General features: G+C 39.0%; 1 protein-coding gene across 1 annotated transcript in view; it reads left to right on the forward strand.

Annotated features, from left to right (window-relative positions):
- UBXN4 (UBX domain protein 4) overlaps positions 1-16,686 on the forward strand; it is a 42,848-nt gene extending 26,162 nt beyond the window's left edge. Inside the window, exons 7-13 of the mRNA XM_011285214.3 lie at positions 1,674-1,728; positions 2,492-2,656; positions 4,704-4,831; positions 9,234-9,336; positions 12,261-12,392; positions 13,738-13,937; positions 16,028-16,686. Coding sequence (XP_011283516.1) covers positions 1,674-1,728; positions 2,492-2,656; positions 4,704-4,831; positions 9,234-9,336; positions 12,261-12,392; positions 13,738-13,937; positions 16,028-16,166 — 922 coding nt within the window. The 3' untranslated portion in view covers positions 16,167-16,686. The remainder of the gene's footprint in view (positions 1-1,673; positions 1,729-2,491; positions 2,657-4,703; positions 4,832-9,233; positions 9,337-12,260; positions 12,393-13,737; positions 13,938-16,027) is intronic.
- The last annotated feature ends 323 nt before the right edge of the window (positions 16,687-17,009 follow it).

Below are 17,009 nucleotides of genomic sequence, written 5' to 3' on the forward strand. Positions count from 1 at the left end.
TCTAAGTTAGAGAACATTACCTAGGTAATGATTTGTCTTTCTCATTACATCAGGAGGCACCTGATATCAGATGTATGCATTTTTGGTGATACTAAATTTAACTGTTAAGATGGTATCTCTTGGCTTCTCAGTTAGAAAGATACCTTTTCACGAATTAAAAAGTATTTATAGGGTGTTTCTTTGAAACAGTGAATATATGCTGTTCCTCAGAAACTTTCAACCAGTGATTTTGGCATCTTTTGATTTTTGCTTGTATCAGTTATTTCATTGGTAGTTGGAAATGGTGATTTTTCTAATTTCATACCTTCTAATTTCTTTCTTACCTTACATATTTCTTAGCTAGCGTTCTTCTTTAGAGAAGTGCTTTGATCCACCTCCTCTTGCTTTTTATCCCCCTTTTTTTTTTTTTTTTTTTTTTTTCAGAAACTTACTAGTTAGTTACCAAATAGTGTACTACATGCACTAGGGGCTTAATAACCCTTTCTCGATGACGACTTCCCTCCCCCAAATAAACACTGTCCTGAATCTAACACTATAGATGAGTTTTGCCTGTTTGTAAACTTCATTATGGAATCACCTCATTTGCTCAGACTCTTCTGAGCTGCTACATGTGGCAATAATTGGCACATTCTCATTGCCATTCTGTTGATGGATTTTTTAAAACTGTTTTCATTTTGGGGGCTTTTATGAATTGGATTGCTATATGAACATTCTTTTACATGTCTCAGTGGATGTATCTTTTGGGTGTATTTGCAGGAGTGGGGAAAGGGTCGTAGATACATGCCAAATAGTTCTCCAAAGTGGTTATACATAACCAGTTTATAACTCCCCTTAGCGGTAAAATGGTTTATGGATCTTTTTCTTTTTTTTCCCCCATTTTTTTTTTTTACAGTTCATTTCTCTTATGATTCTTTTTGGTGCACACACTGCCCTACATTTGGCTAGTGACATCCTCTGCATGCTTGGTTTTCTGTCCTTTAATGTATGTCCCTATCATTCTTTGAGCACTCCCTTGATTTCTGGCACAGGTTGTTCAACTGACCTTTAACAAATGCTTATGTCTTTGTAACTAAAATCCCTCTGAGAAAGTGCCATTAATTTGTTAAAATTGAGGTAATTTACATACCACAAAATTTAAAGTGTATAATTCAGTGGGTTATAATGTATTCACCAGGTTGTGCAACCATTACTATTGCCTGCTTTCATAATTGTTAGTTTTTACTTATGAACTTATAGTTGGGAATCAATTTTGGTATTACTAGTTTTTATAAATGCTAGCCTTTGGTTTTTTGCTTTTACTTTTAATTTTGTGCTATATTGCTGTTTACTTTTATGTAAGGGGGAAAAAGCATTTGTAAGTCACTGATTTATGTACTTATTTGAAGACATGTATGTGTATTTTCAAATCTGTATCAGATACCTTGCGGGGAAGGGGTACTAATGGTTAAGAAGTAGAAGGCGGAATAGGCTTCTGATAGGCTGGCTCCCACTGACTGTTCATAGATGTCTCTTGGGGCCAGAGGCCAGGGAGATGACTTGTTGCTTTGCCTTCAGGATCTTTTTTGTTTGTCACTACGTTTCCCCAGTTATAGTTAAATGAATTTCCCAAATGTATATCATATTAATATGATGGCTCTCCATTAATGTATTTTTTAAAAACGTTTTACATACAGACTCACTAAAAAACTTGAAGAAAGGAGAGAAGAAAAAAGGAAAGAGGAGGAACAGGTAAAGTCCATGTACCTAGCATCATTTTACTCTCCTATTAGGTGAGGGAATGTTTGACTTCCTGCTCGATTTGGCAGACTTAGGATGGCTTTCTGGTTAAAGTTTAGTGTTGAAGCACAGTGAAGGAAATTACCTGGCGTCTGTAGTAGGATAATAGTGTATACTTTTTTGTGCTTTTGTTGTAAATTGCTAGGAATAAGTTGGACAATCTTCTTTCCCTCTACAGTGAGTCTTTTACACTAAGAATAGATGGACTTGAACTAAAATTGTTTGATGTTGCTGCAGACCAAAGTCTTAGTTCCCTTTTATGGAAAAGAAATTTGTAGGTATTTTGCTGAATTTTTCCTCTGGTATTGCTACATTCTGGTGCACCATTGTTTTCCCATCATGTGCACCTAAACTGCATCATCTCTTTGAGGGTCTAATATCAGTTCTTTATGCCAAACAAAGGGCAACCTTAGTGTCCTTATATGGTAACATATTTACAAACCAGAGACCTGTAATTCTGTTTGTTTTCAAATTACATTACAAACTACATTTTATAACCTTAACAGAACTGCTGGCTAAGATTTACAAATTGACAGACATTTGACCATTAACCCATGCTGTTAGCAAATTCTTCTAGACCCTTACATTTTACGAAGTTATTTTATTCCTTTAGCTATACCCTACAACCAGCTCTCCCTGTATATAAAATAATACCTAAGGCAGATTATTAAATTATCTTTTTGGTTCATAAAGCTTAACTTCCTTTTTAATGCAGAGAGAAATTAAGAAGGAAATTGAGAGGAGAAAAACTGGAAAAGAAATGTTGGATTATAAAAGAAAGCAAGAGGAAGAATTAACAAAAAGAATGTTAGAGGAAAGAAACAGAGAAAAGGCAGAAGATAGGGCAGCTCGAGAGCGTATAAAACAGCAAATTGCCTTGGTGAGTAGTAAGTTTATTTTTAATGCTTGACTCTAGTACATTTGTGAAATTGTTCTGTGCACAGTGGTTTTGATTTACTACCAGACTGTGCACACAAAAAGAATAGATTTTAGTGACTCCCAGGAGTTCCAATTTCAGCTTCCTTTTAGTAGAAACTGTATATTGGATTAAAATACAGTTAGGATTAAAATTGGGATTGGATAAAGAAGATGTATATGTATACAGTGGAATATTATTCACCTATAAGATTAACGAAATCTTGCTATTGGCAACAACTTAGATGGAGCTGGAGAGTAACAGTGCTAAGCAAAATAAGTCAGAAAGACATGCACCATATTATTTCACTTGCGGAATTTAAGAAACAAAACATGCAAAGGAAAAAGAAATCAAGAAGCAGACTCTTAATTATAGAGACAAACAGTTATAGGGGTGGTGGGTGGGGGATAGATGAAACAGGTGATGGGGATTCAGGAGTGCATCTGTTGGATGAGCACTGGAGTTGTTGAATCACTATATTGTACACTGGAAAGTAATATAACTGTGTTAACTATACTGAAATTAAAATAACAACCGAATAAAAAGAGATTAAAAATTGAGGTGATTTTTTTCAAAGTAATTTTTCTCCGTGTTATGTTATAAATTTTATCCATTGTCAAAGGTAGTTTTCAAAGATTCCTTAGGAATGTGAGGGCGATCTGGCTGCAACATCTGTCACCCTGTAGATTGCCAGGGTTGATTTGGCTGATCTGGCTGGCTAGGTGGGTGTCCCCTTCCTCACCATTCCATGTGCATCCCTCCTGAAGCTGTGCCCTTGGTTGAAGACGATGGGCCTTCCCTGATAGAGGAGGACTGTTCTTAGATCAGGGGTAGCTGTGCTCCCCTGCTGGAACCTCCAGACAGGCTCTCAAGATCCATTTGTAGGAGGAGCAGTCCAAGTAGGTAGTAGGTAGTGGTGCTGCCTGTGGCAGTCTGCCTTTAAAAAAAACCAATTCCCTGGAAAAGAAACTTAGAACTGGTTACCTAGCAGTCTCCTATAGTCACAGCCATTCCATTTTTGGGACATTCAGAAGATTCAGACACATCAAGTAGGAGATTAGGATGGTTTTGCTATAACTGTTTTGTTTTGTTTTGTTTTGTTTTTAGCGTTTATTTATTTTTGAGACAGAGTGAGAATTGTGGGGGTTGGGCAGAGAGGGAGACACAGAATCTGAAGCAGGCTTCGATAGCACAGAGCCCAATGTGGGGCTCAAACCCACAAACCATGAGATCATGACCTGAGCCAAAGTCGGATGCTTAACTGACTGAGCCACCCAGGTGCCCCACAACTGCTTTTAAAATTAAGCAGTTGTAATACATATGAAAGCCAATTCTACCTTAATATTGTTGTTCATTTGTTTACTCAGCAAATATTTATTGATTATGTACTGTGTGCCTGGCCTTTTTCCAGGCTCTGGCAAAAGAGTAGGGAACAGAAGCACGTTTGTTTAATAAACAACTCTGGTCCCTGATAGTTAATAAAACTAAAAAATACCAGATCCAGAGTAATAAAAGTCTGCAGTTGACTTTAAGGAATCTCACACATATTTGTATTTGTTCGTTGTGTTTAGAAACATGTGAATAGGGCTCTGGGTGGCTCAGTTAAATGTCCGACTCTTGATCTCGGCTCAGGTCTTGATCTCAGGGTCATGAGTGCAAGCCCCACCTTGGACTCCATGCTGGGTGTGGAACCTACTTAAAAAAAAATTGAGGGGCACCTGGGTGGCTCAGTTAAGTGTCCGGCTTCGGCTCAGGTCATTATCTTACGGTTGATGCGTTTGAGCCCCACATCAGGCTCTGTGCTGACAGTTTGGAGCCTGGAACCTGCTTTGGATTCTCTGCCTCCCTCTCTCTCTCTGCCTACCCCTTCCCACCCCTCATGCTCTGTCTCTCTCTCTCTCTCTCTCAAAAATAAATAACCATTAAAAAAATCTTTTTAAATTTAAAAAATAGAAACGTGTGAATACATCACTCTAGCAGTGAAAGATAGTGTCTGACACTTGTTTTAAAGGACCGTGCAGAGAGAGCTGCTCGTTTTGCAAAGACAAAGGAAGAAGTAGAAGCTGCTAAAGCTGCTGCTTTGTTGGCCAAACAGGCAGAAATGGAAGTCAAGAGGGACTCTTCTGCAAGAGAAAGAAGGTACTTTATTTCCTGCTGAATTATCTATGTGTATGTGGCTGCTGAGGAGAATAGCAATTGTGGCCAGCTTTTTAACACTTATGTGTGCTGTGGCTGTTGTAAGTAGTTCCAGAAGGATATATTAACCGGTATTATAGTTGCCATTGGTATTTGTCACTTAGTGTGAATGTACAGTGTAACAGTACTAACTAAGTCACTTCTAAAAGAAGGCTCAGGGATGGGGCGCCTGGGTGGCTCAGTCAGTTAAGCGTCTGACATTGGCTCGGGTCATGATCTCGCGGTTTGTGGGTTTGAGCCCTGTGTCGAGCTCCTTGCTGACAGCTCAGGGCCTGGAGCCTGGTTCGAATTCTGTGTCTCCCTTTCCCCCTGCCTCTCCCCAACTTGTGCTCTGTCTCTCTCTCTCTCTCTGAAAAATAAATAAAATGTAAAAAAAAAAAAAAAAAAGTTGTTTAAAAGAGGGCTAGGGGCACCTGAGTGGCATAGTCAGTTAAGTATCTGGCTCTTGGTTTGGGCTCAGGTCATGATCTCATGGTTCATGAGATTGAGCCCTAAGTTGGGCTCTGTGCTGGCAGCACGCAGTCTGCTTGGGATTCTCTCTCTTCCTGTCTCTCTGCCTCTCCCCCTCTCGTTTTCTCCCCCTCAAAATAATAAATAAACTGGAAAAAAACCTAAAAGAAGGCTCAAGAAATCTGTTTTCAAAAGACAGACAAAGCACATACATTGAAATGATTATAGTGGTTATTATATATATTAGGACTCTTTAGTTTTGAGAATCTCAGATGAAATAGAATTAAGCAAAAGAGGGAATCCATTGGTTCTGCAGTTGGAATTTCCACTGATGGATTTGTTTAGGCGTACCTAGATCCAGGAATTTAAAAGATACTTTCTCTCTCTCTTTTTAATCTCATTTTTTTTCCTTAATTTTTTTTTAACGTTTATTCATTTTTTTCTTGAGAGACAGAGAAAGAGCACAAGCAGGGGTGGGGCAGAGAGAGGGAGGGAGACACAGAATCCAAAGCAGGTGCTAGGCTCTGAGCTGTCAGCACAGAGCCCAAGGCAGGGCTCGAACTCACGAACCGTGAGATCATGGCCTGAGCCGAAGTCGGATGCTTAACCGACTGAGCCACCCAGGGGCCCCATCTCTTGTTTTTTTTTCTGTTTTAGCTTCATTCTTAGAAAAACTTTTATGACGATGTCAGGAGAACCCAGGGTTTCTTGGCACCTTCAGGATCTTGAGTTCCTGATCCCAGAGAGAAAAAACTCTTTTTCTCAAAAAGCCCATATCATTCACTGAGGAGAATTCTGATTGACCCTATTTGGCTGATGTGGCCACCTTCAGATCAATCCCTGTGTTTGCTTATATTGGCTGTCTGGTTGGGAAAGTTGACATGCCTACTTCCTTGGTGAGGAGGTTGGGGAAATGTTACTGATAACCATACCAGAAAGAATGACAGGTAGCAGGGATAAGGCAGTTCCCAAAACAAAAATATATTGTGAAGACAAAAATACAGATTTCCAGTACATCCTACATTTTGGTTAATATTTATTTTCTTTTCTGTATTTTCTATATTGGAAAATTAACAAGCATTACCTTTGTAATCAGAAAAACTACTTTTTAAAAACTGTTTTCTAAAAGTAATGAAATACATGGGGCACCTGGGTGGTTCAGTCAGTTAAGCATCCAGCTTTAGCTCAGGTCATGGTCTCACGGTTTGTGGGTTCGAGCTCCATATCAGGCTCTATGCTAACAGCTCAGAGCCTGAAGCCTGCTTTGGATTCTGTGTCGCCCTGTCTCTCAAAGGTAAAGAAATAAACATTAAAAACTAAAAAAACAAACAAACAAAAAAAAAAACTAAGGGTACTTGGGTAGCTCAGTTGGTTAACTGTCCTGACTTCGGCTCAGGTCATGATCTCATCATTCCCGAGTTCGAGCCCCACATCGGGCTCTGTGCTGACAGCTTAGAGCCTGGAGCCTGCTTCAGATTCTCTGTCTCCGTCTCTCTGCCCCTCCCCTACTTGTGTTCTGTCTCTCAAAAATAAACATTAAAAAAAGTTTAACAAATAAATAAAATAAAAGTAATAAAATACTTAAGAATATATGTAATGAAAGTGTGAGACTTATACACTGAGAACCAGAAAACATTTTTGAAAGAAGTAAAGCAGACCTACATACATGGAGGAACATTCTGTATTCATAGATCAGAGGACTTAATATTGTTAAGATGGCAGTAGAAAAGGAGCTTAAAGAGTGAAAAGAAAAAGGGGAAAAAAATAATGGCAGTACTCCCCAAACTGATATGTGGATTCAAAATAATCCCTATGAGAATTCCAGTAGATTTTTTTTTTTTTTTAAGCCAAGAGTTTTGGAGGAAACTGACCCCTAAAATTCATATGGAAATGCAAGGGACCCAGAAGGCCAAAATAATCTGGAAAAAGAACATAGTTGGAAGATGCAGATTTTTAAATTTTAAAACAAAGCTACAGTAACCGAGACAATGTGATATTGGTATAAGGATGGTTGTATGGATCTGTGTATTAGAATTGAGTCCCCAAAGCATTTATGGTCAGTTGATTTTTTTAAGTGGTACCAGGACCATTCAGTGGGGAAAGAATAGACTCTTTAACAAATGGTGCTTGGACACATCCAAAAGAATGAATTGGTACCCTTACCTCACACCATATTAAAAATTAATTCAGAGGGAAACCTGGGTGGCTCAGTTGGTTAAGTGTCCAACGTCGGCTCAGGTCACAATCTCATGTGTCATGAGTTCAAGCCCTGCATTGGGCTCTATACTGTCAGTGCAGAACCTGCTTTGGATGCTCTCTCCCCCTCCTTCTCTGCCCTTCCCCTACTTGCTCATTTGCTCTCTCAAAGAGAAATATTAAAATTAACTCAGAAAAAAAATTAATTCAAAATGGATCATCTACCTCAAATGTAAAAATTGCAAGTATAGGGTCACCTAGGTAGCTTGGTGAAGTGTCTGACTCTTGATTTTGGCTCAGGTCATTATCTCACGGTTTGTGGGATTGAGCCCCACATCGGGCTCTGCACTGATACTGCAGAGCCTGCTTGGGATTCTCTCTCTGCCCCTCCCTTCTCTCAAAAATAAATAAATAAGCATTTTTAAATAGTCATAGGTATAAACTCTTAGAAAAAAAATGAGAAAATCTTGTGATCTTGGAGAAAGCAATGATTTTTAGACATGACACAAAAAGCACAAGCAGCAAAAAAAAGCAATAGATAAGTTAGACTTCATCAAAATGTAAAACTTTGTGTTTCAAGGGACATCATCAAGAAAGTGAAAAGATAGCTCTCAAAATTGGAGAAAATATTTGCAAACCATATATCTGATAAGAGACTTGATCTAGAATACAAAAAGAAGTCTTTAATAACTCAACAGTAAAGAGCAAACCACCCAGTTTAAATATGGGAAAAGGATTTGAATAGACATTTCTCCTGAGAAGATGTACAAATGGTCAGTAAGCCATATAAAAAGATGCTCAACATTATTAGTCATTAGGAAATTCAGATTAAAACTACAGTGAGATACTGTTTTATATCCTCCAGGATGCCTAAGCTTATTTATTTTTTTAATGTTTATTTTTGAGAGAGCGAGAGAGAGACAGAGAGAGAGAGCGAGCATGAATGGGGGAGGGGCGGGGAGAGAGGGAGTCACAGAATCCAAAGTAGGCTCCAGGCTCTGAGCTGTCAGCACAGAGCCTGATGCGGGGCTCGAACTCACAAACTATGACAGCGTGACCTGAGCCGAAGGTAGACGCTTAACCAACTGAGCCACCCAGGCACCCCTGGATGCATAAATTTAAAGAAACAACCAACGCAGCTTTTGAGTATGTGGACACTTTGGAAGCCTTCTATACCACTGATAGTATTATAAATATTATTCAGCAGTCAAAAGGAATGAAGTAGCTGACACATGCTACGACATGGGTGAACCTTGAGAAAATAATGGTATGTGAAAGCCAGTTACCAAAAGTCACACATTCTATGTTCCATTATATGAATTGCCTGAAATAGGCAAATTCATAGAGACAGAAAGTAGCGCAGTGCTTCTTGCCAAAGGGCTAGGTGAAGAAATAGGGAGTAATTGCTGATAGGTTTAGTTTCTTTTTGGGGTGATGAGAATGTTTTGGAGCTAAATAGTGGTGATGGTTGCCCAACTATAATAAAAACTACTAAATTAATTGTATGTTTTAAAAGGGTAAATTTTATGTGAATTGTATCTTGATAAAGCTGTTACTAAAAAGAATAAATGAAGAGGTCTGACACAGAGGAAAAAAAACCTGTTTTCATTTTGTACATCTTCATTTCCATTTTCTCACAATGATCTTGTTTGAAAATAAGGTGAGGTAAGATACTGATTTTAATTTTCTTTTTTCATAGCACTATTGCACGAATTCAGTTTCGTCTGCCTGATGGTTCTTCATTTACAAATCAGTTCCCTTCTGATGCTCCTCTAGAAGAAGCAAGGCAGTTTGCTGCCCAGGTAAATTTATGTCTTGTCTTGAGTTGTAGTAAAGGTAGATGAATAGGTTATGAAAACGTAGGAGGGGAAAATCTCCACGTCTGATTTGTAGAGTGTGAATAAGTCATGATTTATCCCCAGGAGGGAAGCACCCCCAAGCCCCTCTGGGGCTTGGGGGGGCTTCCATCATGTATTAGTGCCATATAGGAAAAGCATATCTGTTGCACAGAAGTAGGGATTTGCTGATATGGTACGCTTTGGAAACTTTTCTCACTGCTTCATACACTCAGCTGGAGGAACGAAAAGCAAATGATTTTCCAAAGGTCTAATCTGAGGTAGTTGTTTCCTGTAAAAAGATGCAATTTTTCTTCCTCTCTCTCCACATTCTCTGCAGGTCGCTTTGGGGCTTGTCGTTTTCCTGCAAAGGCCAAGCCTAAAGATCAGTAATCTTTATTTGGTTACAAGTATCTTTTTCAGGAATTTACTTCCAGAATGTGGCCTTACTCAAAAGCTGAAAGAGTGTGAAATTATATTTCTCAGAAAATGAGATATGAGTAATTTCAAATTACAGTTGACCCTTGAACGGTGTATTAAGGGGTGCCAGCTCCCTGCACAGTCAGATCCACGTGTAACTTCCAATTCTGTGAAAACTGAACTACTCATAGCCTACTGTTGACCAGAATCCTTACCAATAGCAGTTGATGAACACATTTTGTTGTTGTTTTGTTTTGTTTAGAGAGCGAGAGCATGTGAGTGAGGGTGAAGGGTAAAGGGAGAGAGAGAAAATTGTAAGCAGGTTCCACACTTAGTGCAGAGCCTCACACAGGGCTTGATCCCACGACCCTGGGATCATGACCTCAGCCAAAATCAAGAGTTGGATGCTCAACTGACTGAGCCACCCTGGTGCCCCATATTTTTTATCATATGTATTCTTTACTGTTTTCTTACAATAAAGTTAGCTAGAGAAAGGAAAATGTTAAGAAAATCATAAGGAGGAAAGCATACATTTACAGTTCTGTATAGTAAAAATCCTTGAATAGTGCGCCCACACAGTTCAAACCTATGTTGTTCAAGGTTCAACTGTAGTTTTTATTCTCTGATTGAGCCCTTATTCAAAATGGATTCTAGGCATCAGATGTCCTTCAGGTTCTAGGCTTATCATATATCCCGCTGTTTGTCTCATGTATCTTTTTAAGGCAAAATTAGGGTTCAGATCTTTCCCTTAGACCACCTCTCCCCATTTAGTCTGCTGTCTCACTTACAGATCCTGAGAGGATACCTAAAAGCTGTCTGCCTTCCTCCACTGTGGAGCTGGGCTGTGCAGTATGAAAACATTTTTAAGAAGTCTTTTTCCTTAAGCTTAAATTGGAAGCAACCCCCAATAGTTCTTTTATTCTTTTACCTTGGAGCTTCACTTGGGCCCTCGCAAAAGGGAGTGCTTACTCCTGGTCTGAGTCTTAACCACCTCTGTCACAGGTAAGTAAAGAGGAAGCCACATGAGAAAAAAAAAGTCTTTACATCAGTCCTATTAGAAATTTGTCTCAGTACAGTAACCTAATTTTGTATTTTTGCATGACCTCATGTTAAGAGTGACAACAGCGAGAGGTATGTATATGACCTCTAGTAAAAAAAAAAAAAAAAAAAAAGAATTACAGAAACATAAGTGTTAGTCTCTTTCTTTGGAATCTTCTAGGGAGAGAGATTTTACAACTACAGATTTTACAAGTAGAGGTGACTTAAAATTATGAAGGTGATTGCAGTGCTGCCCAGTGTAGGTTCCTGGTTCTGGGAATGTATGTGTAGCATGAATTGACTATAGACCATTTACTTTTTGAGATAAGGAAGAGGTGAAACTCATGTTCTGTATATGAGGAAAGTTCTGGACTATTCCAAATTTTTAATAGGGAATGCAGATGTATATTGGAGAGAGTAATAGAAGTTTGCCAAAGTATAGTGAAAACTAATGGCAAACTGCAGCAGTATTTATTTTTTTTTAATTTTTTTTCAACATTTTTAATTTATTTTTGGGACAGAGAGAGACAGAGCATGAACGGGGGAGGGGCAGAGAGAGAGGGAGACACAGAATCGGAAACAGGCTCCAGGCTCCGAGCCATCAGCCCAGAGCCCGACGCGGGGCTCGAACTCACGGACCGCGAGATCGTGACCTGGCTGAAGTCGGACGCTTAACCGACTGCGCCACCTAGGCGCCCCAAACTGCAGCAGTATTTAAAAGAGATATATAATTGTCCATTTTTATTCACTTTATTTAGGTGGGGTTTTTTAAAATTTATTTTTGAATGTTTGTTTTTTGGCAGAGCGAACAAGGTCATGAGTGGGGAAGGGGCAGAGAGAGGGAGACACAAGCAGGCTCCACACTGTCAGCTCAGAGCCCAGTGATGGGCTTGAACACATGAACCATGAGATTGTGACCTGAGCCGAAATCAAGTCAGAAGCTTAACTGACTGAGCCACCCAGGTGCCCCTATTTTATTTATTTTGAGAGAGAGAGAGAGAGAGCGAGCAGGCACACATAGGCAGTTGGGGGAGGGACAAAGAATCCCAAGCAGGCACCAAGCCACCAGTGCGGAACCTGATGCAGGGCTGAACTCAAGAGCTGTGAGATCGTGACCTGAGCTGAAATCAAGAATTGGACACTTAACCAACCAACTGAGCCACCCAGGCACCCCTATTTTAGGAACTATATTCTTGCTATTTTGTGGTCATTTTTGAGTTGTAAAAGCTTTTAGGTACTATTAGGATTTGCTGGCTTTCAGCTACCTGTTAAAGCACAAAGTTTTTATAAAGTTTTTTTGAGTTTACATTTGAATGAACTTTAAAATTAAGGTAATTTGAATTATAGCAGTCATTTTGGATGCATATGGCTATGTAATATCTTACTTTAAAAGGGCACCTTTGTAAGGTTTTAAACTTATTGTTATGTTACAGACTGTCGGCAACACTTATGGTAATTTTTCACTAGCAACTATGTTTCCCAGGAGGGAATTTACCAAAGAAGATTATAAAAAGAAATTACTGGATTTGGAACTTGCCCCAAGTGCTTCAGTGGTACTGTTGCCAGTATGTATATACATACATATTTTTTCTATCTTTAAATCCCATTTGTCCTACTTTTGATCATTTCTTATAATTAGCAGAAGGGAACATGAAAGATGTACTATGGATAATTAAATTCACATTATCCAAAAATGTTAGGTCAATTTATTGTTCTGTTAACCTGTGCATTTTATATTTGTATTGCTAGTGAGACACTAAATAAATAAATTTTAGTTTTCAACTTTTTCTTCATCTGTTTTCATGTATATAAATGAAATGACCAGTAGGAGAAGAAAATGCAGCATATCTGTCTAATGAACAGAGTTAGTGGTGCTTTTTTTTAAGTTTATTTAAGTAATCTCTGCACCCAATATAGAGCCCAAAGTCATGACCCCAAGATCAAGAGTCACTCCTCTGACTGAGCCAGCCAGGCGCCCCAGGTTTAGTGTCTTTAATTTATGTATGATTTGGCTGTTTACCAAGTTTTTTAAAAAGGATTTTATTTTGACATAAAAATAACATTAATTTTTTAAACATATAAATCACATTTGATCCTCATAACAGTGTTTTAATCTCTGATGAAGCAAAGAGGCTCAGAAAGTTCTTTTTTTAATTTTTAAAAAATGGTTCTTTTCAGAGAGAGTGAGAGAGGGACAAAGAGAGAAGGAGGGAGGGAGGGAGGGAGGGAGAGAGAGAGAGAGAGAGAGAGAAAGAGAGAAAGAGAGAAAGAGAATCCCAAGCAGGCTCCATGCTGTCAGCGCAGAGCTGGAGGTGGGGCTCGATCCCATGAACCACGAGATCATGATCTGAGCGGAAATCAAGAGTCAGATGCCCAACCAGCTGAGCCACCCAGGCACTCCGAGACTCAGAAAGTTTAAATGATTTTTGCCAAGGCATCCCCTAAGTGCCAGAGATGGTATGAGAGCCTGGGTCTTCTATATTTTGATTAGGATAGTTTTCCTGGTTCTGAACCAGAACTCCACACCTAAAACAACCTTCCAGTAATCAGGATTTATTGTATTCACTGAGGTTTTGTTGAAGCCTTTCCCTCTTTTTTTAATCATCAAGGAAGACTTTTCCTTCCAAAGTTGTTAATTTCATTACAAAGTTTAGTTCTTATAAAAATAATTGCTTCAAGAACTACTTTCTAGTTTCACTGTAGTGATTACTCCTTTAAAAAACAGCTCTTGGAGTTCCCAGTAGTTTATATAAAATATACACCTGAAAAACAGCAGAAGATAGTAATTTTACCTGTTTACAGTAAAATCAACGAGACTTTCCTTTTCCAGATAAAGATTCATCTAGAACCTTGAGTGTGATGTGATGGGGCTCATGTAGCCTTTATTGAGATTGATTCATTAATTTTTAGGCAGGAAGACCAACTACATCCATGGTACATTCTTCCAGTGGAGACTTTTGGACATTGTTGGGGACAGTCCTTTACCCATTCCTTGCCATCTGGAGATTGATTAGCAACTTCTTATTTAGCAACCCTCCTGCACAGACTTCTGTGAGAGCGGCGGCATCGGAACCCTCAAACCTTGCTTCATCTAGCAACTCAGAGAAAAGGTATCTGTGTTTACCCCGTTTGCTAAATGTGTTAATAATGCCCAGTACCTTATTCAAAATGAACACTTTTGTTATGGGTAATCGGCCATCTTTCTACTTAGAGAAAAAACCCTAAATGTTCTGAAGTTTTACTCTGTCATCTTTCCTGGGAAGCTCACTACCTGAGTTTCTCAGCTGTATTTCTTTTTTTTTGTGTGTGTGTATAATTTATTGTCAAATTGGTTTCCATACAACACCCAATGCTCATCCCAACAGGTGCCCTCCTCAATGCCCATCACCCACTTTCCCCTCCCCTCCCACTCCCCATCAACCCTCAGTTTGTTCTCAGTATTTAAGAGTCTCTTATGGTTTGCCTCCTTCCCTCTCTGTAATTTCCCCCCTCCCTTCCCTTCCCTTCCCTTCCCCCATGGTCTTCTGTTAAGTTTCTCAGGATCCACATATGAGTGAAAACATACAGGATCTGTCTTTCTCTTCTTGACTTATTTCACTTAGCTTAATACTCTCCGATTCCATCCACATTGCTGCAAATGGCCAGATTTCATTCTTCCTCATTACCAAGTAGTATTCCATTGTATATATAAACTACATCTTCTTTATCCATTCGTCAGTTGATGGACATTTAGGCTCTTTCCATAGTTTGGCTATTGTTGAAAGTGCTGCTGTAAACATTGGAGTACAAGTGCCCCTGTACATCAGCACTCCTATATCCCTTGGGTAAATTCCTAGCAGTGCTATTGCTAGGTCATAGGGTAGATCTATTTTTAATTTTTTGAGGAACCTCCACACTTTTCCAGAGCGGCTGCACCAGTTTGCGTTCCCACCAATAGTGCAAGAGGGTTTCCGTTTCTCCACATCCTCTCTGGCATCTGTGGTCTCCTGATTTGTTCATTTTAGCCACTCTGATCGTCAGCTGTCTTTCTAAAGCCTACTCTACCGAAATCAACTCCACCTCTGTTGGTTTTAGTATTTCATTTATTCAGTTCCTTTTTTTATTTATTATTTATGTTTTTTTTTTTTGAGAGAGAGAAAGAGACAGCACGAACGGGGAAGGGGCAGAGGGGGAGAGAATCCATACCCAACACAGAGCCCAATGCAGGGTTCATTCTCACCACCACGAAATCATGACCTGAGCCAAAATCAAGAGTTGGAAGCTTAACTGACTGAGCCACTCTGGTGCTCCTCATACATTGTTTTTTTAGAGGTGTCATTGTGCGCCAGATAATTTTAAGCCCTGGTGGTTCTTTGATCTGCTCCCTGTCTTCTCTGGGTCATTCAGAGAAAAATCAAACTGAGGAAATGATATTCACTTGAAAACAGTCCCTTCTTCAGAGAATTATTTTCGACTAGTCCCTTAACCAAGAGGCCTTACTTTTTATTGGTGATGGCCAGGGTTAGAATGGTAATTCTAACCACTAATGGTTTTAGCTTATATCTCTGTTAAAGATTCTGCATATTTGAAACAGGTTAACAGGAAATATTTTCCTAGAAGTTGGGATTATAGCTTTTCTAGTAAGTTATAGCATGATTTATTATAATTACTATCTCTTGTTCTTAAACACTATACTGTAAGCCATTAATAGGCATTATAGCAAATGCGCCAATCCTCTGTAATTAGTAATGAAAATCCTTTCCTCTGTGTGCCATCAGTAAGGAGAATCCTTAGTCTTATGTCCTGTTGACTCTCTAGATGAAGATTTATGTAAATACTGGCATTGGGCTGATTCAGCCTTTATCTTAGTTTCTGTTATAACTATTAGAAAGACCAGTTATATCCTTAATACATCACTCAAATGCGGATACCGGGAAGTCCTTCTCTAGACTGGGAACAGCATTCAGACTAGGTCTTATTAGTCCTGACTTTTAGAACTCTTACTGAGCAATGGGTAGAACCATTTAATCCTGAATTACTACTATGTAGCACAGCTTGCTGTGTGGGCTTTTATTTTTGTTCTTTAAAATTATTTTTTCAGCTCCCATGGACTTTCCTTAAAATACAGCTGCCTGTACTAATGGAAGTTTAAAGGAAACAGTTTTGTATTACTGTTGTTTTCAGTTTCATTTTGCCTTCTCTTTTGTCCCTCTTACATTAGGGAACCAGTCAGGAAAAGAGTGCTGGAGAAACGGGGAGAAGATTTTAAAAAGGAGGGGAAGATCTACAGATTGAGGACTCAAGATGATGGTGAAGATGAAAACAACACTTGGAATGGAAACTCTACTCAACAGATGTAGTGTGACAAGTACTGTATGTGCAATAATCATTGTTTCTCTTATGATTTAATTCAACTAAAATTCTACTGGAGAAGTGGACTGCTTTTTCCTTTTCCAACTGGTCTATAAAGTGTCTCTCTATCCCTGCTTAGTGGGTTAAAGTTGTTTAACTCCTCAGACAAGTCAGGAGATGAAATAACTGTCCTTGCGTATGGTAACCAACTGCTAGAAGCCTAAAAGAATCAAAAGGTCTGCCACAGCCTCCCTTTATCAGCTTTCTTACTCAGTATTTCATATACCCATTAGCCCTATGCTGTCAGATGATGCGTTTTGTTTAAAGCTGTTTTGCTCCAGAACTTCTAAGTCCACACCAAGTAACTGGTATGTCACTGAGTAATTTGACTCTGGGTCAGAGCATTTTAACTAGTCAATCAGATGATAATTTATGTTTAATTTTTCTCTTTTTGCTCATCAGCTGCAAGCAAAATCTTGTAGTTTTTAATCTTAAACTGAATAAAAAAATCTTTTCCAAAAATCGAAATGATTTTAGTTTTGCTTTAAGTTTTGGTATCTTAGCATCTTTTTGTCATGTAGGGATCTCTTGAGGTCACGTGTGTGAGTTTTTCCCTCCAGTACTGCCCTGGAGCTAAGTCGGGAAAGTAGCTGTGACCACCCTACTTTAATTATCAGTGAAGGAAGAAATTTTCTGATAAATGTTGATGCCGTGTTAGTGTCCATCCTGTCAGTGAGGCATCACGTTGTTTGCCTAATGTTACCTTCCATGTTCTCATCAGATGCAAAACAGCTCTTAAATTACAACTAGTCTCTCACCTTTATTGTGAAGTTTTGCTCTGGACAAATTTC

This window comes from Felis catus, chromosome C1, assembly GCF_018350175.1.
Source record: "Felis catus isolate Fca126 chromosome C1, F.catus_Fca126_mat1.0, whole genome shotgun sequence".
In the NCBI taxonomy this organism is placed as follows: Eukaryota; Metazoa; Chordata; class Mammalia; order Carnivora; family Felidae; genus Felis; species Felis catus.